We start from the raw sequence: 27,967 nt of genomic DNA, 5'->3' as shown, positions 1-27,967 counted from the left end.
CTGGCGGGACTACACCACAAGAAGTTTAGGAACCCTCAGGAAAGACCAGAGCAAGAGGATAACAGATACGGCATGCAGGGCTGAGCCAAGGACTGCCAGCTGGGGAACAAGGAAAAGTGTCATTGGCAGACATCCATGGGCCCTGAGCTAGCAACACCAAAGTAGGGACCCTATGCAGGGGACTGATCTCTAGTCAGCTCCACACCTGTCCCTGGAATGTTGGGCCCTCCAGCTCCTCCCCCCTTTGTTTGCTTTCCTTCTTCAGAAGGATCTCCGTGATCAGGACCCCTCTTTGGCAGTTCTAAAACACCTGGCATGGTGGGAAGGGGGCCTTTGACGTCAGTGGGGAGATTGTCTACTCAGGTGTAGCTAATTTCCTCAGTGTGAGGTTTTATTTCTAAACCTGGGTAGGCCGCCTCACACCCCATCACTGACAGAGTATGTGTGTGTGTGCATGGTAGGGGTGCAGCAGGGGGAGATACACAAACCTGGGGCTGGCTGGGGAGAGGGTGGGGGGAGTGATGCTTGACCCATCATACCACAAAGCCAAACAAAACATGTTTAGATTGGGCCCCCCTCCTCAAACTCCAGCCCACCAGACCCCACAGCCCTATGGGATGTGGGAGGGCCATCTTCCCTAATATATAGACCTCAAGTCCTTTCTGGAGGCAGGAGTTAGGTCATGCCCTTCTTGCTCTGAGAGGGTCTCATGGTGAGTCCCTGGGAGCCCCATCAGGAAAAGTCAGAAGGAGGACAGGTCTGAAATTTTCCACAGAACCAGAAGGACAGCATCTATTATTGGACTATGCAGAAATTTCCATCAAGATGCTGATGGCAATACTGTTCCCCAGCCTGTGCCCTGCCTATATGGGGAATTGAGGGAGTTTATTGAGGTTGGAAGGCAAATTGGCCCCCTGAGGAGACAACACTTAGATGATTACTTTAAAGGCAAGTGCTAGAGCAAATTTCTAATGAAAGGAGTAATTTAGGAAGGACAGGGAAGCTCCTACTACACAATCCCTCGCTCTGCCCCTTTAAAGGAAACCTGCCTGATCAAAGCAGGTGGGAGAACCATGGTAGCCAGAGCCAGTCCTCCTCAGGGTGTGTAGAAGGTAATCTTTTGTCAGGAAGGCCAGTGTGAGAGCAAGCTGCAAAAAGAAGATTTGTCTTTCCTCTCCCTCCTCCTCCATGATACCCTTTCTCAACTGGAAGACGTGTGCCAGGCATAGGATCAGGGAATGTAAAGTGAACTTACAGAGGACCAGCAAGAGGATGGGCAGAAGGGATCCAGGCAGCGAAGGGCTTTGGGTTTAGGGGAAAGTCCAGCATCCGGAGTTGAGGACCAGAAACGCCACTCAGTCTGAAAGAAGCTTCTTGCCACATCCCAATGGTCTAGATTCCTCCAACCCTGTGCAGAACATCAAAAGGAGCCCAGGTAAGAGGTCTTGTGGGAGAGAACTGAACCGTAGTTCCCCCCACCCCCACCCCAGCCAACAAGACCATCCGACTTTTCAAAGGAAGAGACAAAAAAAGAAAGGCTGATCTTTTTATCCCTTTCTTCTGTTGAGCTGTGGTGTCTGGGGAAGCTAGTCCTGAGATGGGGAATGTTACTAAGTATTCTAAAGAGAGTTTAGATTCTGGAAGCTTCTAGCTGAAAGAGCTATTAAATAGGTATAGTTCAAAGCCCTTACTTTATAGATAAGGAAACCGTGGTTTGTCCAAGGACCTGTCCAGATGATAAAAGAGCCTGGAAAAAAGTCCAGGGGTCCCAACTCACACCTCATGCGGTGATGGAACCTGGTTAATTCATCCACCTTCAATCCCCTTACTGAACTAGCTGCCCACTGGGTGAGACTTCACACTATTTGTTATCCTTCCCACAATTTTGTGACCCATGGCTCTGACATCAGTGTGGTTCCTGGGGCAGCACCATGTGGACTTGAAATGTGGGAAGCTAATGCAGTAAATTTGAAAACTTCCTTCCCAGGCATCACTACCTGCTGTTTCCAGGGTGGAGGTACCTGGTCCAGGCATCTTGGCCCCTCTCCTCAGTAACCCTTCCTCAGACATGCCAATAGAACTAGACAATCTCAGTATATACAAACATCGTAACATCCCAACTGAACAACCTGTACCTCTGGTGCTCCTCTCTTACACAGCCATCTTAGATTACTGTAGACATATTATGTGCAGTACAGAGAGTGAGTGTTTCTGGAAGACAGATAGCCACCCCATAAGGAAGATTCCAGGATATTAAAGTTGTCTTATCAGAGAATGGACAACCTTGTAAGGCATGCAATCTCCTCCAAAACTGGCACCAAAGGATGTGAGCTTTTGTGACCTTGCTGAGGGAAGGCTATCCTGTGAGGCTTGAAGATGCCTGTGGCCAGGCCTCTCTGCTAGCTGTCAACACCATAGCCTTGATATACCCCTTCTCTCAAACTTGTACAGCATCGACACCTCCCTTTAAGGCTAGAGGGAGAAAATTAGTTTACTCTCAAGTGCCAACTCTAAATAATTAGTATTGGTTGTCTGAGAATTGTGTTAAAAAGGAGACTGAGGCTGTTTGGGGAACATATTGAGAGAGACTGCTATGACTAATTAGCTATGTCTGCCATAGATAATGGAGAGAAGGGAGGCAGAGGAAAGAGGATGTGGGGCAAGGGGTATGGAAACACCGCTACCAGAGAAGAAGCTGGTGTACAATGGCCCAGAACTTTCCCTGGCCTTTTATTTGGTGTCACAGATGGAATGATACACAGGTGGGTTTGTAGTGGGGGGGGGTTGGGGGGTAACTCTTGTTTTGGGAGGAGTAACAAATGGATCTTGATGGTAGGTTCCAGATGTTCCATATGTTGGACATTGTAAGTGATGTGTGGATGGCATCGATCCACCTGCAGGAGACAGTAACACCTGTTCAAAATCTGAGGAAGACAACTTGTAGAAATAATTTCGGCGTGGGCCTGCTTGATTAAAGATTGACTTTCAGTAAGATGGACTAGATCAGTTTTCATCCTCTGAGCGATGTCATACATGGTTTGGGTTTGCTCGGTTCCTCTCAAAGAAATTCCAATAGGCTTCAAAATTGTATTTGACAGCCTCCTCTACAAATTCTTTTTTAACCCTGGTATTTGAATGGTTGACATTTTCTGTACGTTCGACGTCAGTAGAGGCATAAGTACTATGGGACACTGCTCTCCAGAAAGTGTTTCTGAACAAATACTGTGGCTCATAACTGTTCTTTCCTTGTGTGAGTCAACGGGAGGAAAGCGTTGCTGGACTCTTGCCCATAAAAACACAGGATGGTGGCAATCCTCGAGGGCGGACACAGTGCCCCTGAAATGGCAGTGTGAAGCTACATGCATTGGGATGCTTAATAAAGCTTGTCAGAGCAGGAGAGCCGCGGCTCCTACATAAGGCAGGCAGGCCGAGGAGTTAGTGAGCCGCTAAGGTTTACCCACGGGCTATGAGGGACAGAGCTTTCCAACCGTGTACAGCAGAGCACACAGAGCTGGGCTGGCAGAGCAACCACTGGCCCTCCCAGGGGCCAGGTGGGCCTGGTGGGGCCAGAGTCTGAGGGCCTACGCCCTCTGGCCATAAACAACATTATCTATTTACTGCACCATGCCACACACTATTTTCTATGTGTGCCATGATGTTAGGGGCAGAAAAAGTGAGTTATGAACAAAATTGCTCTTGGGCTATAGAACACCCAGCCCCACCTCTGAACCACTTAGGGCTTTGTGGCCACCCAGAAGGAACCTGTGGAACATGCCGGTTATTGAAAACAAATCCTATCAAGCATGATCTCTGTCTTCAGTGACCTGTTTCTTTCTCTGTAATTAACCGGGTTCTTCCAGCCACTCTCACAGTATTCCTGGGTTTCTGGTTGGTTGGTCATAGATGGCCAAGCATTGTATCACCATTTATAAACTTCCCTTCTTGTATCCAAGTACCACAGAAAATAATCAGCTCTTACCCTGTAACCTGCAAAGCCCTACACAACTCAGCTATTACCTCTGTCAACCAATGAAAGACTCTCACCTTTATTTCAATATTTATCAAGCATTTAACAATTATGACGAGATGTATTATTCTTAAAAATAGTTCACACCCTGAAATATCCAATGATTGTTTGTTATACCATTCAGAGACTAAAATGTGTAGTATAATTACCCCTCATCAATTTATTCAGCAAATGCTTCTGAGTGCCTACAGAATACCAGGCTTACGGTAGGTGCTGGGGGAGCCAAGACAATCAGGTATAACCCAGGCTTCCAAGGACCTCACCATCCTGTGAAGGTGACAGACAAGAGCACATAATTGACACTTGACAAGGTAAGAGTCAGTGCAGGCAGGTATAAAATGCCAGGTGTGCACTGGGACCAGGAGCCCTTCTGACTGAAGGAGGCAGAGGGTCATGTGCCATCCGAGGGACATGGCCTCACTGAAAAGGTATCTGATATGTGAGCCCTGCAAAATATTTCCCAGAGCCTTTTGTATTATCTTCATAACAATATGAGATCGAAATGGAGGGTACCCCTCCAAAATATCTGCCATAGTTCTATAGATTGAGTTTGCAAGGGCTGCCTATGGCATCTACACATTTCTTTCTGAGAGCCATGCCTGCACTGGAGAAACTGTCAATGAAAAACGCCATGCAGAGATGAGTGAGTCTGGTTCCTGGCCAGTGTTACTGTTGTTTTCTTTGTATTCCCCACCACATCAATGGAACATTTATTTTTGGAACATTTGATAGATGTGTTCATGATATTCTTGAAATCGCCTTTATCCATTATGAAAATCCTGGGAATCTGACCCAAAAGCAGCAGTAAACTGCTATCCCCTTATCTTTAAGTATTTTCACAGCCGCGGGAAATGTGTTACTTTATCTCCAGTCTTCTTGGTGGCAATGTTCCCGCTTTTCTTTCTCAACTGTTATCCAGCACAGCCAGAGGGGCCACTGCCCTCCACCTGGAGGTGGAGCCCAGCACCCCAGTAATACCCGTGTGAGACCCAGAGCCAACCCTGTGTCGGGCCATATGTGATGCCTCCTCCCCAGCTCACCCTAAATAAAGACCAAAATAAGTTGCCAAGGGTAGGAAAGATACTTCTTGTTTTTGCTTTTTGTGGCTGGGACATCAACGCTAGGAACACATAGTAATATGGGCCCTGCCCCACTTCCCTGGGACCTAAGCAGGTAGCAGAATCTGGGAGGCTAAAAATGAAGGGCCAGGGCATGAAAGGTGAGCCAGACCTTCTGCAGCCATTTATAAAGCCTCAAATCGGGTGTCAGGAGAGCTGGGAGCAACTCCTGGCTGTACTATGATTAATGAACGGTGTGACTTTGGTAAGTTGATATTTCTGGACACAGGAGGTAGAGTGTGATCTTGAAATTCCATGCAACTCCCAGTCGAGGAGGCTAAGGTAAAATATTCCTCCGCCCAGGAGTGGCTGGGGCAGCTGACACTCCACATATAAGGAATGAGAAGCAATGGGCCAGCAGAAGGCCCCTTCTAGCCTGGCAGATGCACACTTGGGATGGGTGCTCTGGGAGAATGCCCCACTTCATCAGGTGATGTATGATACCCCCTTGTCCCTTGGTGCAAAACCTGTCTGCACGGGTGTCCTATAGCAGGCTTATGTTCCAGGTGTATCTCAAGCATGGGATTGGGGTTGGGGGTGGGGGGGCTTCTCCAGCATGGGGAGTTATGGCCCGATGCTGACCCACAGACAGGATGCTGAAATAGTTTCTTCCCCACCCTGAGCCTAGAGGAAATGGACATGGTTGCATGTTTTACCTCTGAATCTGAGAAGATAGACAAAACCCCTCTCCTTGCTCATATGTGTCCCACATACTCTCTGATTGTTGGTCTTGCTATATTCTAAGCTTTGCTAAAGCCATTTTTATCTGAGAAGTGTGATCTAGACCAGTTTTTCAACTTCAGTGTGCATGCAAGTTAGCTGGGGATCTGGTTTAAAAAAGATTCCAAGTCGGTCAGTCTGAGATGGGACCCAAGAGTCTGCATTTGATGTCCGTGAAACTGGCCCACAAACCAGACTCTGAGCCACAAAATGCAGAGGAAAGGGTTGGGGGTGAGAGTCACATGGCTCACTGTTTGTAGGTAAGCTTCAGAAACCATGCTGAGCCTCAGTTTTCCAGTCTGTGCAGATAACAATGCCCAGGTGCTATTCCAAACCACTAAATCATCTAACTCTAGAGTCTACTGGAGCTCCAAGCAGAAAGTGTTAAGGGGTGCCTAGGTGGCTTAGTTGGCTAAGCACGACTTTGGCCTGGGTCCAGATCTTGTGGTTCGTGGGTTTGAGCCCCATGTTGGGCTCTGTGCTGACAGCTCAGAGCCTAGAGCCATTTCAGATTCTGTGTCTCCCTCTATCTCTGCCCCTTCCCTGTTAGCACTCTGTCTCTCTCTCTCTCTCTCTCTCAAAAATAAGTAAACATTAAAAAAATATATTAAAGAATGTGTTAAAGCTGCATACTTGGGGACCACCAAATACTCCAGCTGATCAATGTGGGGTGGGCACAGGAACGAGCATCCCAGCAAGCCGCCAGGTTGAATTGATGGTGTCGATTCTCAGACCCAGCTTTGAGAAACCCTGTCCCAAGTGAGGAGCGTGCTGTGTTCCCCCATGTGTGGAAATCTGAAATAATAAAGTTCAGCAGAGGGTTTATTGTAGCTGGTCATAGCCCCAGACCCTTACCTCCCCATAGATTCATGCTTGTCAAACTTTAATGTACACAGAAACAGCTGGGGAATCTTGTTGAAGTAGACTCTGATTCTGACAGTCCAGTGGAACCTGAGATTCTGCATTTATAACATGCTCCCAGATGAGTTTGATGATGCTGATCCCAGGACCACATTTTGAGTAAGAAGAACCCACATTAGTGATTCTCAACCCAAGCTACTCACTGGAGCTATCTTTTAAATAAAATGGGCATTTAAAAACTTTAATTTTTTAAAATTGGTCCGGGATAGGGTTCCTGCATCTTTTAAAGCAGCTGGTGGTTCCAAAGGGCCGCCAAGATTGAGGAGCTCCCCCACACGCCCCCTGCCACAGATGTCTGACAAGGCACTGGCTGAAGGGCAGAAACGGCAGCCAGCTCAGGTCCACCATCCACGCTGGCCAAGGCCCAGTTAAGTAGCTCTTAGGGTAGTTTCTTGCTGGAGTAATAAGGCAGACTGGCTCTTGACATGTCTATGGTCTGTGATATGGTTTCTGCGGGGAAAGGAAGTGGATGTTTTAGCGGGAGGAAGGGAGGAAGATGCTGCTTGCATCCAATGCACCAATGTGATTACTACTGAAGCTCCAGAGCACACCGCGCCTGCCTTTCCAGCTTCTGCACGTGACTTTCCCTGCGCTGCCTGCCTGGCTCTTACAGGGTACAGGCCAGGGCAGACACCGACCTGTCTTATTTTGCCCCTGGCCAGGTGCTGGTGGGGAGCAGCCAGCCACAACCAGCCCAAGGGCCGATGAGGGCTCAGAAGCCGTGCCCCCCAAGCCCAGGAGCGTGTTCCACATCGAGTGGTCATCCATTCGGAGAAGGAGCAAAGGTGTGCACTGCCTCCTCCTTGCTTTCGGGTCCTCAATTTACTCATCTCTAGAATGCGGACCATGGCAGTACCTAGTTCATAGGGTAGTAGGGAGAGACATGAGGACCAGGCTCATTCTTATCACACCCACCCTCTGACCACAGCCATGACCCCAGTGTCTATACACTCCCAGGAACAGGGGGATGCTGGAACTGGGACAGGCAGCCGACTCTATAGGCCTTGACTACGTATTGGAATCACCTGCATGCCATCCCTGGAGACACCAATCTAATTTGTCTGGGGATTAGCCAGGGTGGGCATAAGGATCTCTCAAATCTCCCCATGAGATTCTAATTTCTGCCAAGCCACAAACTACTGATGACCTACAAGACTAGAGGTGAAAACTTTTTATCTACAGCAGCGGTCAAGATATCAAGGCCAAGGAAACAGATGGAGAGCCACAGAGGGAAGGGGGCTCCCAAAGGCCAAGAGGGGAAGGTCCAGAGGGCAGCCAAAAATGAGCAGGTGGGGAAGCCAGGGAGGAGTCAGGGGAAGCGGGGGTACAAGGAGTCCTCCCCAATCAGACTCAAAGGCAGCCACGTGAAGAGCCAAGGCAGAGGGCCAATCTAATTTTGCCCCTTAAATCTCAGGGAGGGGAACCAACTTGCCCAGAGTCACACAGCTGGCAAGGAACAAAGTGGGGGAGGACCTGTTAGTGTCCTTTTTACAAACCGCGTGCTTCCCAGAAGATGCATTAGTGATATTCTTGCATTTTCACTTGAGCATCTAGGCCTCGTTGTTTCTCACCAAAAGTGGCCATCCCAGAGACACAGGCCTGGGGTGGTGTGGGAAAACATCACACAAGATGGAGAGGGCATTGAGCTAGCTCAAGGACCCTGTAGCCCGGGGGGTTGTATTCGACAGGTGCCACTAGCATGTCAAGGAAGACTGTGTGGCTTTCTTCTAACAATCCCCCTCCAAACATCCACTATCACTGTGGTTGGGGGCCGAGGGGGTGGGGAGCACTAGCAGAGCGTGCAAAGGAAACTGAGATACAGGTTTCGTGGGAATTGCTCAATGGAAGACAGAGGGGGGGCTTCACACACAAGCAGCAGGTCCATCAGGGTGCCGTGCACCTGGCCTCAACGTCTAGAGGAGTTTTCTTTGCTCCTACCCTTTCTTTCAAAGATTCCAAAATTAGTTTATTTCTTCTGCATAGTGTAACTTCCCAAAAACACTGTTATTTGCAGCCCCTGCCCTTTCAAAAGTGGGCACATGGTGCCATTGATGCATCCTTCTAGTGCTTAGGTTCCCTGAAAGCTCATGAATTCAGTGGGAATGGTCCCTTCAGTCTGAAAATACAGGGTGTTCAGAGCCCAGCCTGCCATCCTCACACTTGACCACAAGAGGGAACCAAAGCACCAAGGCCGAAACACTCAAGTCTCGAACTCCCTGAATTCCTGTATAAAGTGTCCTGCTTACATGGGGATGTACATTTTTTACCCAAAGTGAGAACCCAAATGGGTTCTTGACCAGTAAAATGAAAGGGGGTCTTCCAGCTGCAAGATACAACAGTTCTGGGCTTCCTCAAGTGGAATAGGAAAACTGTAAGAATTTGCTGCTAATACGCCAGGGTAGAGGTGTCCTAATTGATGATGTGCTTTCTTTCAACTCCAGTGTTTGGAAAAGGCGAACACCAGGAGAGGCAAACCAAAGACCCTTTTCCCTATCAGTACCGGAAGCCCACGGTTGAATTGCTGGTGAGTAAAGAGTGGCCTGAATCGGGCAGGGTCCTACAGACACAGAACCTGCAGCAGATTAGGGAGAGAGGGCCAGAAAAGATGTCTCTTGAATTCATATTTCCAGAAACATAATTACCTGGGATAAAAATGTCTATTTTTCATAGTCTACTTTATAAAATTTCATATCCCTTTTATTTGAATTAGTTATCTGTCTTCTCTAAATCTGGCATTCAAGCATTTGGGAAACAAGCTGGTACCAATTTTCAAAAACAGAATCTTTATATGTTTAATTTTATGGACAGTTAAATTTTAAACACTAGACATGTTGGGGGGTGTGGAATAAGGAATAAGTTCACCTGGAAAGATTGTGGTATAGTAGAAGTAATGGTTTAAATAAAGAGTCTAAAGATCTGTGATTAAATATCAATTCTGCTGTTTGACCTTGACCTTTGCCAATGAGAACCTTCCATCCATGCCCTAGCCCTCACCCATAGAATGAGGATAAATACAGTATCCTGTTGTACTGCAAGGTTGTTGGCCATATTAAGTGAGGTAACATGTCAAACAAGACAAAAGGTGTTCTAGTCTACAGAAACACGGAGATGATTAAATAGCAATTTGTCTAAATAGCAAATGAAAATATTAGCTTGGCCCCAGAGCCAGCACAAGTGTCGCTTCTCGGGGTGAGAAACACAGGATGTGGGAATGTCTTTCTGTCTCTTGTCCCCGGGCAGGATCTAGACACCATGGAGGAGAACACTGAGATAAAGGTGGAAACGAATGTTTCCAAGACTTCCTGGATTCAGAGTCACATGGCTGCCAGTGGGAAGAGGGTCAGCAGAGCCCTCAGCTACATCACAGGGGAGATGAAGGAGTGTGGTGAGGGTCTTAAAGGTAAAGGTCCTGAGAGCAAATCCCTTGACCCTACCCCTAAAGTGTCACTTCCAGCCGTCCCCAGAAGGCACAGTGCCTTCTTGATAGACTAGACTGAGTGCCATTTCGGTCTTTTAGAAGGGACAGGGATTTTGCTGGTAGGACACAAATGCAGTCTCTTGGGGTAGAAATACAATACATGTCAGTGTGTGAGCTCTCATTTCTGAATGTTAGCAGTTGTGCTCAACAAATATCCCATCAGGGGATGGGCATTTAGGCATGGGATTCTAGAGTCAGCGTTCTAAAAAAAGTGCCCACCCTACAGATGACTCTTGGAAGAATTATATCTACTATTCAGATAAGTTCTTTCTAGGAATCTTCCCAGGGCTCAGGCCATGGGTTTGACACCCTCTAGGCAGCAAAAGAATTATCTTTTTGGATATGTCTTCTTGAAAATTCATGCCCCTATCACAGAGACATAGATAGCTCAGGGTACCTTATCCCCACTGTTTGAAAAACAACCTAAAGACCACAGCCAGCTGGTGATGGGTCTGAAGAGTTTTCTGGGCAGTCAAACACCCTCTTGGGTTCTTGGTTTCTGGGGCAGGTGACAGCAGAGGCTGGTGCCCTGTGAACCCACATTGGACATGGAGCTTCCCCGATCCTCCATCCGCCCACTGAAGTCTCCCCGAGGGCCAGCACACCTGAGCATTGACTGACTCCCTGCCCTGGTTCATTTTAGACAAATCCCCAGTGTTCCAGTTCCTTGACTGGGTCCTCCGGGGTACGTCACAGGTGATGTTTGTGAACAACCCCCTCAGTGGCATCCTCATCGTCCTTGGCCTCTTCGTCCAGAACCCCTGGTGGGCCATCTCCGGCTGCTTGGGAACTGTTGTGTCCACTTTGACAGCTCTCATCCTGAGCCAGGACAGGTAAGTTCCAGGAGACCCAGGGTCCAAGCATGAAGCCAGAGGTCGCTTCCCGTGGGGACCATTTCCCATCTCTTCACTGCTGGCCTCCAAGCTCAGAAACTCCTCAGATTAAGGACACTAATAACTGGGGCGCCTGGGTGGCGCAGTCGGTTAAGCGTCCGACTTCAGCCAGGTCACGATCTCGCGGTCCGTGAGTTCGAGCCCCGCGTCAGGCTCTGGGCTGATGGCTCAGAGCCTGGAGACTGTTTCCGATTCTGTGTCTCCCTCTCTCTCTGCCCCTCCCCTGTTCATGCTCTGTCTCTGTCCCAAAAATAAATAAAAAACGTTGAAAAAAAATTAAAAAAAAAAAGGACACTAATAACTAAACACAACCATTCCCTGATTATTTGGTAACATCTACACACTGTCCAGGGAAATGCAAAGGGTTGATGTCTTCCCTTCCCATTCCCAGAGGATCCATCTGCTTGAAGGTGTATATGCAGTCAGGCCCCAGCTGAGGAAAATGTGAGTCAGAAGGAAAACCAAGAAGGCAGTGGCCCTCCTTAGCCCTGGGGAGTCCCCCCTTCACCAGCCCTCCTCCATCCCCGCAGGTCCGCCATCGCAGCAGGACTTCACGGCTACAACGGGGTGCTGGTGGGGCTGCTGATGGCTGTGTTCTCAGACAAGGGCAACTACTACTGGTGGCTTCTGTTCCCTGTCATCGTTATGTCCATGTCTTGGTAAGTTTGCTCCTAAGGCTGTGGGTGCAGTCAAGGGCTGCCAACCTTTTCATCCCAGCTCCCCAGCTGTCTGTCTAAACTCAATTTTAAGGTGGCATTGACTTAGCTTTCACAGAAACATCCACTGGAGATAACTGCTAATGTCATACAGCAACAGCACTGTGCCAGGTGATCTGCGGACACTCTCATTACCTACAATTCTTGACTCTTTTTTTTCTTTTAATTTATTTTTGAGAGAGAGAGAATGAGCTGGGGAGGAGCAGAGAGAGAGGGAGAGAAAGAGAATCCCAAGCAGGCCCCGTGATGTCAGCACAGAGCCTGATGTGGGGCTCGAACTCACAAACTGTGAGATCATGACCTGAGCCAAAACTAAGAGTCAGATGCTTAACTGACTTAGCCGCCCAGGAGCCCTTCTTTACTCTTTTTTTTAAGACTTAACAGGGTTTCTGGTCCTACTCAACCAGAGGACAGAGAAATGTGAAGAGCCACCCTACAGCTTCCTGTCAGTTTCTGGAAACCTTCTCATTCCTCCTGCCCCCTCCCTGCCACACCCAGCTTTTTCCTGTCCTTAGAACCCCCTGGACCAGACTGAGACAACCTCCCAGGGTGGGCTAAAGGACCAGCCACTGGACAGAGCCCTCAGAGGATCAGGGCTTAGCTCCCCTTCCCTCCAGAAATCATAGGACACTCTGGATGGAGGCTTGGTACTCTTAGCTGCTCAACAAACATTTGTTGAATGAATGGATGAATGGACGAATGAATGAGATCCCCCTCCCTGGTCACTCCCCCAGCTTGTCCTCTCTCCTCATGCCTGAGCCTGGAGCTATATGACTTATCAAGGAAGTTCTGTGACCCCTTGCCTTAGGTCTTCCCGCTTTCTGAAATGGAGCCTGGGCATCTGCCCCATCACCGTGCCAGGCCCACGGAGGGGGCCAGAGGGAGACCTGCTCAGGGCCAGTCGGGCTCAGAGAACATACCCAGCGGGCTGCTTTTCCTCAGGAAAGTCCAGGGACCCCTCTACTCCTGCTCAGTCTAGTGTCAGGGCCGGAGCTTCTTGAACAGTCTCTTGTGTTTCTGTTGCAGCCCCATCCTCTCCAGTGCCCTGGGCACCATCTTCAGCAAGTGGGACCTCCCCGTCTTCACGCTGCCCTTCAACATCGCTGTGACCCTGTACCTGGCAGCCACCGGCCACTACAACCTCTTCTTCCCCACGATGCTGCTGCAGCCTCCATCCTCCGTGCCCAACATCACCTGGTCAGAGGTCCAAGTGCCCTTGGTAGGTAACACGGAAGCCAAGAAGGCAGCGTCTGTCCAAATGCAATGTTACAGTGGCATTTACTGACTCTGCACATCAGAAGCATCCACAAGTGATGACTATTAACAATCATACCATACAAGGCAGTGGACGTGCAGTATCTCATTAGCCACCATCCTTTTCCTTTCTCTTTCCAGAAGCTAACAAGACTGTTTCTGGTGCCACACTGTCATAGCACAGAGGAAAAAACTGAGGCCTGAGGTCACACAGCTAACTAGTGAAGAGCAAAGTCAAGATTAGCACTCTAGGGGCACCTGGGTGGTTCAGTCGGTTGTGTGTCCGGCTTCGGCTCAGGTCATGATCTCACGGTTTGTGAGTTCGAGTCCCACGTCAGGCTCTATGCTGACAGCTCAGAGCCTGGAGCCTGCTTCGGATTCTGTGTCTTCCTCTCTCTCTGCTCCTCCCCCGCTTGTTCTCTCTCTCTCTCTCTCTCTCAAAAATAAATAAACATTAAGAAATTTTTTTTAAAGATTAGCGCTCTGGCCTCCTGACTGTTAGAACTGGTTTCTTTCCTTTTTCCTTTTGGAAAAAGTCTTTTTGATGCTTTCTTCCAGTTTTCATTCAACTTACATTGTCTATTTCCTTCCATCAATCTCACTGAACCATTAAAAGTCATACATGTCACACAGCCACCTGTGGGCTAAAGTCTCTGTTCCAACCTCCAGAGTTGATTCCATTGGCTTTCCAAGGTCACACCATAAAGTGCAGGTGTTCCTTCATTAAGAAACATCTATATATCAGAACTTTTAATGTTTTTTACAAGTATTTTGTATATAATGCTGGCCTCTGGAAGTCTTCCAAGATAATTAAGAAGACATTTTGTCTGAAGTTCTCCTGCATTGCATTACACTAAACTACCCCATGGCCTGGGCCCACTCTACAACTTTGTTATTGGCAATTCATCATCTAACCACAAAGCCACTTGGGCTTGTTGAGGACCTTTCAGAAATAATGATGCCTAGTTTCATTTAGCATTTCATAGTACACAACAGCACAGCATGGTAGAAACGACTGTGCATTTACACTAAGGCACATTATTTAGTAAAAGAAATATTTGTGTTAGTGTTAGCTTCATCCTTGTTGATTCGTGTGTGTGTGTAAGAGGACCCTCATGAGCCAGAGGTGAGAAAAGGTTGGCAATTCACTCCGTAGGCTTCCTTTTCATGGTATTTACCCCAGCAACATCTCTTGAAGGCATAATCACTCTAAACCGTTGGCTCTGAGGAGCTGATGTTAGGAAAGGTAAGGTTAAGACATTTTGCATTCTCTGTGCCACATGTTCAATGGAAAGATATCTAGGCATTTTGTAGAATTGAAAAACAGCTAGGGAATCCCGTACAACTATTTTAGAACCCCCAAGTTCCAAGAAAGAAAAGTTCAATTTTTGGTGGTTGCCATTTTAAGAAGTAACTTTCTAGGGGCGCCTGGGTGGCTCAGTCGGTTAAGCATCTGACTTCAGCTCAGCTCATGATCTCACAGTTTGTGAGTTCGAGCCTCGTGTCAGGCAATGTGCTGACAGCTCAGAGCCTGAAGCCTGCTTTGGATTCCGTGTCTCCCTCTCTCTCTGCCCCTCCCCCACTCAAGCTCTGTCTCTGTCTCTCTAAAAAATAAACATTAAAAATTTTTTTAACTTTTTGTAGAAGTAACTTTCTAGCCAATTAAATGGATTATAATAAGGACTAATATGTTTCGTCTTTTTAACCATTCATGAGAGCCTTGAGTGTTGGGGAAACAAGTAAATGTCAGAGAGAGGGTCTAAAACTCCCAACAATGTTGAAACCCCATGAGTTCCTCAGCTCCTTGGCCACTGCAGGGCCCCCTGGAGGGTGTCACCAGCTCAGGACTAAACTGCCCAGCACCACTGCCTCTGTATGAAGCTCTCCCACCTGCCCACCCTGACCCACGTGGTAATGCCAGAGCCCCCACCCTGTTCTCTGTTCCTGGAGTAACAGAAGACGGAGTCTGGAGGGTTAGCCCACTAGGCCAATCCACAGCCCCTTAGTGTCCTTCTATCTCCACACACCCCCAGAGGGCATGGGCTGAGAGAAGAGCTGCCCCCTCCTAATATACGTACACCCTCGCCCCAGGACTCTGTTTCTCCTCAGCTCACTGTCTGAGGGGTAAGACATACCCCAGTGTCCCCTGCGTGGCCCAGAGCCCCCTCCCTTATGCACTTTCCTAGCTCAAGGGCCTTTGGCCAACCTTCCAAACCATAGGACCCCAATCCCAGTTGCTGGGGAAGGCTGCATGCCCAGGATCCTTTTCTGGAACTGCATAACACATGTGCAAGTGCCCACAAGGCAGTGGACCCTGGCCTCATCAAACCCTTCACGTTTGCAGACAGGCCCCGCACCCCCTGAGATACACGGAGGCCTGATGCAAGCAGGGACTCATCTATCAGTCACCGTTTACTTGGCTTCTCAATCAAAAACGCGCATACCATGATACTGCCTTCTCAGGGATTCTTCTCTGGATACGAGTCCAGGTGTTCACCCAGACTGAGCTAATGTGACCACAGCCCAGACACCTTATTCTTGGAAACACAAAGGACTACTCTTTCACATAATATTCAGCCTTTTGGTCATAATTTTAGGGTTTTTTTTAGTGTTACAGGAGAGCTTTTAAACCCCAACTTTGATCAGACATCTCCTGCTTTACTGATGAATAATATCCTCATTTGAAAAGTTTTTAGTGTCTCTTCACCGGGGGTTGAGTGCCTTACACTCATGTTTCTAAAGAAAGGCAACTTAACACCCTAAAATCCTATTGTTCTAAGAACGCGAGATTAAAACAATAAGGCTTGTGTTCCTTTTAGAGTTAACCTATTTGGATAAAAATGTCTCAGAAACCTGTTGCGAACTGTTGGTGTACAAGGCTTGGCACGAATCTTTTCCAGCCGAGGTTCAAGTTGTCTCTTCTGCCTCCTTAACTGCATGTGACCCTTTGCACCTGCAGCTCTTGAGAGCCATCCCTGTTGGAGTCGGCCAGGTGTATGGCTGTGACAACCCCTGGACTGGAGGCATTTTCCTCATAGCTCTGTTCATATCTTCACCTCTCATTTGCCTACACGCTGCGATCGGCTCCACCATGGGGATGTTGGCAGGTTAGTGTCATCACTTCTGATGTGTTAATGGGCCATACGGATGTTAGTGTCTCGAGTCAGCTCCGAAGAAAATGGTGACAGGTGTTTTCGATACCCACCTCCCCACCCCCGCTTATTCCTACAAACTTTCCCCGCTTCCATTGTACCCTGGTTCCCTACTTTGGGTGCCAGTGCCCTCATGCGTTTCTGAGCAAAAGCTGCCTTCCCGAAAGGATTTGGTGTTAGTCAGTTACACCTTAGTATAAATTTAAAGTTTGGAGAGGTTAATTCCAGTCATGTTTGTATTTTAAGTCTTGTCTCAAGGGATGATATTCCACTAGAGAACACGGAGATATCAGTGAACGAGCGCCTGGGTGGCTCAATCGGTTAGCGTCCAACTCTTGATTTGGCTAAGGTCATGATCCCAGGGTCGTGGGATGGAGCCCCACGTTTGGCTCCATGCTCAGCATGGATTAAGATTCTCTCTCTCTCTCTCTCTCTCTCCCCACCTCCCGCACCACTCGTGTGCTTTCTCTCTCTCTCTCTTAAAAAAATATCAGTGAAGAAGGAAAAGTCCTCTTTCTTGGCAGGGAAAGGAACTTCTCTTCTTTAAAAGGCTGCAGAGTCTATACTCAAAAGGCTCTCTTCTACCTATAACGGCATCACCACTAATACTCATGTGACTCTATGGCCATTTGTTTCCTTTAGATATTTTTTCACTGAATAAAATCAGAAGTTCTTTTTTATAAATGCCTAAGAGGATGATTGGTCTGGGCTTTGGGAACTATGGTGGTTTTCAGGAGGGGCAGGTGAGCCCCACGAGACCCACCCCCCCTCCCCCCCGAACTCAACACTGATGCCTGCCTTCTCTCGCAGCCCTCACTATTGCAACACCCTTGGACTCCATCTACTTCGGCCTGTGTGGTTTCAACAGCACGCTGGCCTGCATTGCCATCGGAGGCATGTTCTACGTCATCACCTGGCAGACCCACTTCCTGGCCATCGCCTGTGGTAGGGACCACCACTAGCTCCCTTTGCACCTTCGGCACCACCTGTGACTGTCCCTGCGGGGACAACCACCCTGAAGATTCTGTGGATCCCCCAAAGATAAACGGGAGGATCGTTTGCTTCACAAAAGCGTTTGTATCTAAAACGGTTTTGAGTGGTTGTTCAACGATTCACACAGTAAAAACTGTTTTCGTGGAACACAGAGTGTTCAGCCCCACGAAGACAGAACTTTTAGACGGTGGCTGTTGGGTTGTTGTTCATGGGTTGTCTCTGTGATGGCTACTCTCCTGACTGGTGATTGGAGCCAACCGACAGAGCAACCCTTACTCAAATTAATCTTTATGTATAGAATTGGGTGATTTACCTCAGATACGGAGATTAACTTTAAGCACCCAAATACTCATCATTAGGACCTTCCAATAATGCTTACGCCAGAGGAATGCTGAAGGATGTGGTCACATGGCTACCAGCCAGGTGCTCGGTGACTCTCTAATAAAGATTTGCTGTTGTTAATATCCTGAGGACAATTGAGATGCTTTCGGTTGAGAAATTGAGAGTTCGGAAGCAAAGCCCAATTACACTTGCTCGTTTTCACAGAGCGTCACCTCTTACCGGCACGTGGCTCTTCCCAGTGGCCAGCCTGGCCGCACCCTCTGCAGGCAGAGCCGGGAAGACAAGGCAGTGGGCATATTTGGTCTTCCTCAAGCTTAGAGAATGCTGTTCCTCCCTGGAAACCCGTATTACATTAATAACTCGCGGTGAAATATTCCAGCGGGGAGCTCTGGGATCCACTTGCCTTGGCTGTATAGTAAAATTTTCATGTACGGTTTATGCTGCTAAATGTTCCTTTGCTAGAATGCAAGGTGGTGGGACCCAAGAGAACCATAATCACTCCATTCTGGCCCTTTTTTAACAAAGTTCATCTGCTGTCTTAGCTGTACCGGCATTTGCCTGGAATTTAACACATTTCAGGGCTGTCAACTAATAGAAACATAATTCAAGTTTTATTTTAATCTGAGAGATAGCATTTGTGGCATAAAATGTCTGGGGAGATAATATGTAGACTAAGCTTGAGGCACCGTCAGTCACTGGACTGTTTCTTGGTTCTTTTCCCAGCACTGTTTGCGGCCTACCTGGGTGCTGCGCTGGCTAACGTGCTGTCCGTGGTGAGTCAGTGTCGGCTAAGAACGTGCCACAACGCCCTTCCCCCGTTCTTTCAGCTCCCCACAGCCAATGCAAGCCTGTCCTCCGGGGACCCTTCCCCAACTCATCCTTCTCATCTCAAATCACACTGCTTGCCTCAGCACCTGCTAGACAGAAGGAGCTGGGTCTCTAAAGGTTCAATGTCAACCACCGGTCAAACAGACCCCATTGTCAGGGGGTCAGTGGAGCTTGTTATAGAAGGACAATTTGAAGAACGCTATCTTGTAACTCGAATTCTTTCAGCTGCATCATCTCCTAGAACTAGTTTTAAATCTTTATTATTTAATTATTTTGTATGTTTATAGATCAACTGCCCAACTAACTTATGGGCCAGGGTACATCTCCATTCATCCGTTGGCAACTAGGAGTTGAGGGGGTCATGAGGGAAGTCTCCAGGGAAGACAGGGAACCAAGCCCCAGCAATACCTGAGAGAAGCCAGCGCTGGTGGCTATGTGCACATGCACCAGTCCAAGAATCCCTTCCTTGTCTGAGCCCTAGTGTGAGGTGGTGTCTGAGACAGGAGAAGCCGCATGGCCAGCCCCAGCCCCCACGTACACTGGGTAGGGCCCCCGGTCTGGCACAGAGTGTTCAGGGCTCAGCCCGCAGTTGATGCCTCCCCCTTTTATATAAGGGTTCAAGGGCACATTTGATAAAAGCAACCAGGAAAAGCCCCAGTGGTCCTGAAGGTAGGGATGACGGTGGGCATTTTACTCACACCTGCACAAATCCCCTCCTCACCCTTAGGGAAATTGGGCAGGTTGAACTTAGCATAGGAAGGAATTTTCTAGGCAATAGAACCCGCCTTCCCTGATACCATCCTATGTCTCCCAGTGGGCCAGATCCTCCTCTGGGCTCTGGTGAATCTTGTACACGCCTCTGCTATGACACTTGACGTACAGTATGGTGACGAGCCTTATACATATTCTTCCTTTTCCAACTTCAGCCCATGTGCTCCTTCAGAACAGGGGCCCGGCTGTATTCTAGTCTTTATCCATAGTACCTATTACAATACCCAGCCCATAATAGGTGCTCAAGAAATGATGAATGAATAAAACCCTAAGATAGCAAGCCTGCACCATGGGGAATCTAAGAGCTGGGGCTGACTGGTCAGCCATCAGAAGAATGGGCGGGTAACTAGAGCATGGAGTATGGTCTCTGCGGCTCCTTTGCACTCCAGGCTTTCCCACCATTCTTGTACCCATCCTTCCACCTGACTGTCCAGCCAGTGAATATGTGTCACGTGCCTTCCCTGGGCAAGGTACTGGAAGGGATGCAAATAGGAGGCTTTTGTTTCTGATCACAGGCATTTAGAGGATGACTGGCCCTTTTCCTCTGCGGGCAGAGAAGTTAGAGGCAATACCATTCCATTTAAACCTTTTTTGAACTCGAGTTTACTTTCTGTGTGCCTACTATGTTTAGGACACTATGCTGAACACTCTCAGGGAGATAAAAAAGGGCAGGCTATTTACTCCCGTGGAAGGAATGTCCAATCTGCTTGAAGAACAATATAAAAAATGTCAAGTGACATTTACGAGCCCCTTCACACCCTCCACAGACAGAGCACTTGGGAGCTGCACTCCTCTGCTTCCTCACTGGCACTCATACACGCAGCCCTGTCTTCCACGTGCCCCCCCCCCCCCCGCCACTTGACAATCATGACCGCTGTTTACTGAGTGCTGAGGGCTGTTTACTGAGTCCTTAATATGCACTAGGCATTAACTGTCTGAGTGGACACTGTTATCCCTACTTTACTATTGAGGAAATAGGTTTCAGACGGATGAAATAACTTTAACAAGGTGGTTGGAGCTGAGATGTGGGTCTGAGATGTGAACTCCAGACCTACTTCCTTTCCCACTGTGGGGTTCCAGAGGGTTCTTCCCAAAACACACTGTGTAGTGTGAGCAGGACTTTGGAGAGACTTGTTGGGTGGAATTCATTACTCGTGGGAATTTTTACGGCCATGGCTCTGGCTGCTGTAGTCCTTCTCCAAGTTTCACCCAGCAGTGCCATCTTTGAGCAGCACATTACTGGCATTGTTATCCCCGTGGTGTTTTCTGAGGTCTTTACTGCTTATAAGGAAATGAGGTTGGGTGTGGGGGAACATGATTTGGTCAGCCTTATAGTTGAGTCTGCAGACTTCTTATCACCAAGCTCTCCACTCAAGTGATCTCAAGGAAGAGTGAGAGGTGTATTAAAAAGACGCAGGGCATGGGCCGCCTGGGTGGCTCCGTCGGGTAAGTGTCCAACTTTGGCTCAGGTCATGATCTCACAGTTTGGTTCACGAGTTCGAGCCCCACATTGGGCTCTCTGCTGTAGCACAGAGCCCACCCTGGATCATCCTCCGTCTCCCACTCTCTCTCTCTCTGCCCCTCACTGGTCTGTCTCTGCCCCTTGCCACTCTCTCTCTCTCTGCCCCTCACTGCTCTCTCTCTCTCTCTCTCTCAAAAATAAATAAACATTTTGTTTTGAAAAGCCTCAGGGCATCTTAAGGAAGAAAAAATAGGTCAACACCATGAGAAGGAGAGCTGGGAATGGAGGAGCCCTTGAGAATAGAGGCAGCTACCCTCCACCTCCAACCCCTAGGACTAGGACATTACATCTCTGCCTCTCTCCAGATGTCTGTTCTATCTCCCTGTGTCTGTGGTGGGTTTCTTCTGCTGCACACAGCCCCCTAGCGGCCACCCAGCACTGGTTGGCTCTCCAGTCCTTTCAGACCAAGAGCCCAGTCTCTCTTAGTTCAAATTCTCAAAAGAGGGATTCAACTCCCAGGCCATCTGCCTGTGGAAGTCGCATTGCTGGAGTCCAATCAGCTGTGACCAAAGAGATAAAGATCGTGAGCTACAAAATGGCTGCCAATGCCACTCCTTCAACAGGGGCTATGGGAGAGGCAGGCAATGGTCAGTTCCTAGAGTTGAAGGTATAACCTAGCCAGACAGCCCAAGGCAAAACATGACTTCTACATAAAGCCATATTGTAATAGGGTTCCAATGGCTGCATTTTGGAGAATGTGCATCCACCTGTTACAATTCAGGCAGACAGCACTGACATGCTTTTATTTATATTGGTCAAGAAGTATTATTCCTCTCAATACCCACAAAGCATCCCGTCCTCTACCCAGGGCTGTAGGGGAGTGTTAAGGGCTGATGAAACAGGCCAAAGCATCTGATATAATCAAGGCTTCTCTTGTGTGTCTCTTTTCTGCCCCTGCCCAGTTTGGACTGCCACCATGCACCTGGCCCTTTTGCCTCTCAGCACTCACCTTCCTGCTCCTGACGACCAACAACCCTGCCATCTACAAGCTTCCACTCAGCAAAGTTACCTACCCAGAGGCCAATCGCATCTACTACCTATCCCAGGAGAAAAACAGAAGAGCATCAACCATAACAAAGTACCAGGCCTATGATGTCTCCTAGGCTGCCTTTTCCAAAACATGTCACTGTGTACTCAGCCTTCATCAGGTCATCCAGGTCCCCAGGCTGAAGGCCACGCAAACTCCCTTTCTGCCTGTTCTGTGATTCTTTCCCCAAGCAAGCCGACACCCTAGTTTTTCCCCACATAGGGAAATACGTGTCTAGTCACCATTTAGGAACCTCTCTGTTCTAAGATGTACAACATTTATCAAAGATACCGTTAGTTTAGACTTCATACTCACAAATCATACCGTAAGAGCTCCCTTTGAAGGGAATTTGCCCTCTTCTGCAAAATAAGCCACATCCCTAAAGAGAACTCATCAAGAAGGGGACAGGGATTGGTGGCATGAGCCTCCAACTCAGTCATTTTATGGAGCCATGCACAGTTCCAGGAAACATGCATCAGCCTGGAAGGCGATAGGATGGTTTGGCCCTAGCTCTGCCCCTAGGGAGCCCCTGCCATCTGGAGTGAACGCATCCCTGCTCTCAGCCTTGAATTCTTACTGGTTTCATGACAGGGAGGGATTCAGTCCCTCCCACCTCGGAAGTGTTGATTCTTCTCTCTCTCCCGTAAACTGATGAAATCAGTGTGACCATCAAGTAATTACTCTGAGTCAAGTAATAGATGGAGGGCTTACCTGGAGAAGAGGCAGGAAATTTTTAATGTTCTGAGATTTGTCCTTGAGTTACGAGAAGATGTTCTCCAGATTTGGGGTTAGGAACTTACCAATGTGCCTTCCTTTACATAACAGAAATATTTCTGGAAATGTCATAAGATGAAAACTGATCTTTTTCAACATTCAAATCATGTTTTAAACAAATGTTTTTTCTTTAGTAGTATTCATAAACATGCTGTCATTAAACGGTTAAGTTCACAAGATGGTATCGGGATTTTCTTAAAATGGGGCGCACTTACGCTGTTCACACATTGCCCATCTGAGGGGTTTTCCATGGTCAAGCATGTGTCTGACAAGGGATGGGATGGGTAACAAATCATCAAAAGAGGGTTTGATTTGCATACAAAGGGAATTATACAGAAATGACTGTGGTCTTCTATTTCTGTTTGAGTAGAAATACAGGCTGTTAGCAACACATCTCACCTTCAGGTGAATGGTGTTTTAGTCTTGCACCCCTAAATTACAAACCCAGCCCCTCTTGCATGGTCAGTAACTCTTGTTATTTAATCTTTTTACGGCATTGAGCCCCTAACCCCCAGGAGCCCTTTGTGAGAAGGCACGTGGCTCAGCACCCCCCACCCCTCCCCTGCAGGACAGGGATAAATCATCAGAGCACTTGGTAGGACACCCTTCCCCCATCTTACACATTCTAGTTTAGCATGATGGGGTGAGGATACAAGATGGGGGGAAGAAGGCAAGGGGGAGGGGACAGATCCTCTATAAACGCAGCTTTAAGAAAGACTTACATTTGGCCAAAATCCATTATTTGGGAAAAGCCGGTGTCTGCACTTATCTTTTCTTTTCTCTTTCTGCCCTGAGATCCCAGCCATTTTCTGCCACCCCAAGAGCACTGGTCTGCCTATTTCTCTACCAGATCATATCTAGCCATTATGGCTTCTCCAGGAAAATGGAACACTTCCCACTGGAAGCAAATCCCACACATGGGAAAGGGGAATGAGTCACATTCCAGAGGCTACCTCTGAGTTTGGGATCACACCTTGCGGCCAAGAAGGTCTCAAGCTATATTTTAATGACCATGGAGTTGTGGCTCTCTGAAGATCAGGCATCCAAGAATTTCCCCAGACGGTTGTTTCTGCTCACAGCTCACTCAGCTACCCCAAAACCTCTACGTGATGACATCGAACCATTAAAATAGCACTTTTCGTGCATTTTCCACCAAAGTGTTATAATCTGGGTTTATTAGAACAGGAAACCCTCCATGTGCATACCATTCTGCCTAGTGACCACTAACAAATCCCCTCAGCTCTTCTAAGTATTTCAATATCCTCATCTATAAAGTAAATTGAGTTGGCCCAGGATACCAAGCAAGGTGGAAATGGATGGGATAAAAGAATTCAATGTATGAAAATATATGATGGCCACAGGATTTCAGCATCTCAATTAGGCATCAACAAAGAGAGGGAGTCAGGTCCCACCAGTTCCAACACAACCAGCCAGTTGTGCAAATGAGTGCATCAATCCCATCACACCAATGGCTTGAAGTCAGCTTCAAGGGGAGGGGAATATTTCCCGCAGCAAACTATAAATCTGGACCTTTTTTCCCCAGACAGACAGCTTACCAGCACACCACCACCAGGCCAGTTTGGTGGGAAGAAAGAGGACAGTGGTAGGGCTCCAGACCTGAGGCTCAGAGACTAAGCCAATGTATTCGATTCTGTGGTGCCACATAGATGCCATTCCACATACAGGAGGCATCTGCAAGGATAACAATCATGTTCCCAGGCATTAACAAAAGCTCAGAAGATTTACCCACAGAGTCCGACACTGGAAACACACCAGGTGGAAGTATCCAACTAGGAACAAATCCGGGAAATGTTGCAAGGGACACAGGAAGTGCAAGGTGATCAAATACCTTGGTAGTGTTTGTTGTTCATTGGGACTGAAGGGGGAAAATAGAACAAATGTAACTGTAACAACCAAAAGTGGAATATTAAATGATTGGCAAGGGGAGAGGTAGACAAAAGAGATAGGAGAGCCTGTTAGAGTACTTGGCTTGTACAGAAATTGGTATGTTTAAAAATTCCACAAAGAATAAAATGAGTGATAAGAGCAACGACCATGAGAACAAAATTAGAATTAGAATTTTTGAACTAAAAGAAAATTTAGTTCTTTCCAATGGAAAGCAGCAAAGAAAGAAAAAATTCCTCCCCCCAAAAAGACAATAAGAACAACAACAACAACAACAAAAAACCCAGAAAGTAGAAATCAGTCATAATATGACAGCAATTAAGCAAAATAAAAAAAAATGTTAACTATTAAATTTACCACTGAAAGACAGAGACCCTTCAGTTGCACTTTTGAGAAGAGACTTCACCATTTGCTTTTCTCAAGAAAAACATTTAAAACAGAAAGACATAAGGGCGCCTGGGTGTCTCAGTCGGTATTCTCTCTCTCCTTGTCTCTCTCTGCCCATCCCCTGCTCATGTGCGCGAGCACTCTCTCTCTCTCAAAATAAATAAATAAACTTAAAAAATTAAAACAAGAGACATGAATGTTTAAATACAAAAAAATTCAAATAAATAAATAAATAAATAAACGTGGACCAAAAGAAAAGTTTAGGGCATCAACCATAATACCTTGAAAAAGTGAAATTGAAGGCAAAAAAGTTAAAAACCAGAGAATGATCTGCATCATGAATCATCAGGAAAATGCAAACCAAGACCACAATGAGATATCAGTCCACCTGCCAGAACGTCTAGTATCAAAAAGACAGGAAACAATAAGTGCTGGTAAGGAGGTGGGGAAAAGGGAACCCTCATGCCCTGTTGGTGGGAATGCAAACTGGTGCAGCCTCTGTGGGAGACAGTATGGAGGCTCCTCAAAAAAATGAAAAATAAAACTATCCTATGACCCAGCAATCCCACTTCTGGGTATCTACCTACAGAATACGAAAAAACTAACTCGAAAAGATATCTGCACCCCTATGTTCACTTCACCATTATTTACAAAGCTGAGACATAGCAACAACCTAAGTGTCCATCGATAAATGAATGAATAAAGAAAATGTGGAATGGATATACAGTGAAATATTATTCAGCTATAAAAAACAATGAGATCGGGTGCCTGGGTGGCTCAGTCAGTTAAGCATCTGATTCTTGATGTTGGCTCACGTTATGATCTCACGGTTGGTAAGATCAAGCCCCATGCTGAGCTCTGCTCTGACAGTGCAGAGCCTGCTTGGGATTCTCTCTCTCTCCCTCTCCTTCTCTGCCCCTCCCCTGCTTGTGCGCATATGTGAGCTTGCTTTCTCTCTCTCTCTCAAAATAAATAAACATTAAAAAAAAAAAGAATGATGTCTTGTCATTTGTGACAACATGGATGGATGCTGAGGGTGTTATGCTAAGTGAAATAAGTCAGATAGAGAAAGACAAATACCATATGATCTCATATGTGGAATCCAAAACTAAATAATTTTTTTTTAAAGTAAGTTCAGGGGCACCTGGGTGGCTCAGTCAGTTAAGCGTCCAACTTTGGCTCAGGTCATGATCTCATGGTCCATGAGTTCGAGCCCCACTGTCTGTGCTGACAGCTCAGATCCTGGAGCCTGTTTCAGATTCTGTGTCTTCCTCTCTCTCTGCCCCTCTCCTGCTCATGCTCTGTCTCTCTTTCTCAAAAATAAACATTTAAAAAAAAGCAAGCTCATAGAGACAGAACAAATTGGTGATGGCCAGAGGTGAAAGGTGGGAAGTGGGAGAAATGAGTAAATTGTTTTTGTTTTTGTTTAGTTTAAATAAATTAAAAAAAAAAACAAAGAATGATGTAAAAAGGAATAGGAGAAGAGTGAAGAGTACATAATTATCATAAACAAATTATCATAAACACATATGTGCATAAACAATCAACCTTAAATACATCAAGCAGCAATTGACTGCACTTCAGGGAGAAATAAATCAATAATTGTAGCTTTTACCAAAACCTCAGAAACTGATATATCAAAAGAACAAAAGGTGAACAGAGTTTACAGACATATAACAAGAGGATTGATAAATGTGAGCTATTATTTACATGTAGGATTATCAACCTTCCCAGTCAACATCCCCCCTCCAAAAATCCAAACAGAGGACACACATTTTCCTTAAGCACCCATAGAACATCTGCAACACAGACCATGTATTTATTGCACCATAAAACAAGCATGGGATCCTCATAAAACACTGGTAGGAAGTGGCTAGTGCAGCACTTGGAGAGCAGGTCCTCAGTATTTAGTGGCATTAGATGAATGGATAAAGAAGAAGTTATATATATATATATACACACACACACACACACACACACACACACACACACACAATGGAATACTACTCGGCAATGAAAAAGAACGAAATCTTGCCATTTGCAACAACGTAGATGCAACTGGAGGGTATTACACTAAGTAAAATAAGTCAGTAAAGAAAGATATCATATGATTTCACTTGTATGTGGAATTTGAGAAACTTCACAGAAGACCATGGGGGAAGGGAAGGGGCAAAAAGCATTACAGAGAGGGAGACAAACCATAAGAGACACTTAAATACAGAGAACAAATTGAGAGTTGTTGAGGGGGGAGGAGGGAAAATGGGTGATGGGCACTGAGGAGGGCACTTGTTGGGATGAGCACTGGATGTTGTGTTTAAGCGATGAATCACTGGAATCTACTCCCTAAGCCAAAAGCACACTGTTTGCGCTGTGTGTTAGCCAACTTGACAATACATTATACTCAATTTAAAAAAGTCTATCCACCCTCTGTGACCTAGAAACTCCCCTCCAGAGTGTGTTCTCAGGGAAAAGTTCTCAGGGAAAGTACCCCCGCTCCCACATGGGCCACGAGGCAGGCTCTTCATCACGGCATTGCCTGGGGTAGGAGAGCTGGAGAAGGCAGAGGCTAAGCAGAGTGGGGCGTGTGTTCAGTCCCCACAGCAGGTAGATGCCCAGGACCACAGACAGAGCAATGTCGACAGATCTTAAAAACCCGGTGCTGGGCTAAAACTAAATATGTGACATTTCAGGTCACCTGGGTGGCTCAGTCGGTTGAGTGCAGACTCTTGATTTTGGCTCAGATCATGAGCTGGGTGTTGTGGGAATGAGCCCTACATCAGGCTCCACACTGGGCATGGAGCTCCCTTGAGATTCTCTCTCTCCCCCACTCTGCCTCTCCCCCTCTCTCCCCCATCACTCACCCTCTCTCTCTAAAATAAAATAAACAAAAAAACCAAATATGGCATTTATTATCAATATCATTTGCATAAATAAAAATGCATGTGCACCAAACAACAATAGACCGTTTGTAAGCACTCACACAAGCAAAAAAGAGAAATGATAGTGGAGTATACAAATGAAAAAAACATATACACCTTCATACACTCAAGAAGAATGAAGATAGGCACCTCTCCTGGGCCAATGAAGATAACATGCAGGAACTAAGCCACATGGGTAACTCAGCTCTGCTAGAAAAAAT

At 47.0% G+C, this 27,967-nt stretch overlaps 1 protein-coding gene across 2 annotated transcripts; it reads left to right on the top strand.

Annotated features, from left to right (window-relative positions):
• The first annotated feature begins 689 nt into the window (after positions 1-689).
• Positions 690-22,560, top strand: LOC121032986 (urea transporter 2). 2 transcript variants are annotated; one of them, XM_040478946.1, is made up of 11 exons: positions 690-1,435; positions 7,449-7,571; positions 9,228-9,310; positions 10,027-10,186; positions 10,908-11,097; positions 11,688-11,816; positions 12,900-13,092; positions 16,087-16,234; positions 17,090-17,224; positions 18,338-18,387; positions 21,638-22,560. In XM_040478946.1, exons 4-11 carry the CDS (start codon positions 10,039-10,041, stop codon positions 21,836-21,838), a joined length of 1,194 nt encoding a protein of 397 aa, XP_040334880.1. In that variant the 5' UTR covers positions 690-1,435; positions 7,449-7,571; positions 9,228-9,310; positions 10,027-10,038; the 3' UTR covers positions 21,839-22,560. The 2 variants fall into 2 exon arrangements, with proteins under 2 accessions (XP_040334880.1, XP_040334881.1); XM_040478947.1 differs by lacking the exon at positions 7,449-7,571.
• The last annotated feature ends 5,407 nt before the right edge of the window (positions 22,561-27,967 follow it).

The sequence above is a fragment of the Herpailurus yagouaroundi genome, unplaced genomic scaffold (assembly GCF_014898765.1).
Source record: "Herpailurus yagouaroundi ecotype Mexico unplaced genomic scaffold, PumYag 142, whole genome shotgun sequence".
In the NCBI taxonomy this organism is placed as follows: domain Eukaryota; kingdom Metazoa; phylum Chordata; class Mammalia; order Carnivora; family Felidae; genus Herpailurus; species Herpailurus yagouaroundi.
Note: the sequence above shows the minus strand (reverse complement) of the source record. Positions and strands in the feature narration are given on the sequence as shown.

Coding starts and splice junctions, on each gene's coding strand:
- LOC121032986 (XM_040478947.1), top strand. CDS start 10,039: ATGGAGGAGAACACTGAGATAAAGGTGGAAACGAATGTTTCCAAGACT. Junction 10,187..10,907: donor GTGTGGTGAGGGTCTTAAAG/GTAAAGGTCCTG, acceptor GGTTCATTTTAG/ACAAATCCCCAGTGTTCCAG. Junction 16,235..17,089: donor CACCATGGGGATGTTGGCAG/GTTAGTGTCATC, acceptor CTTCTCTCGCAG/CCCTCACTATTGCAACACCC.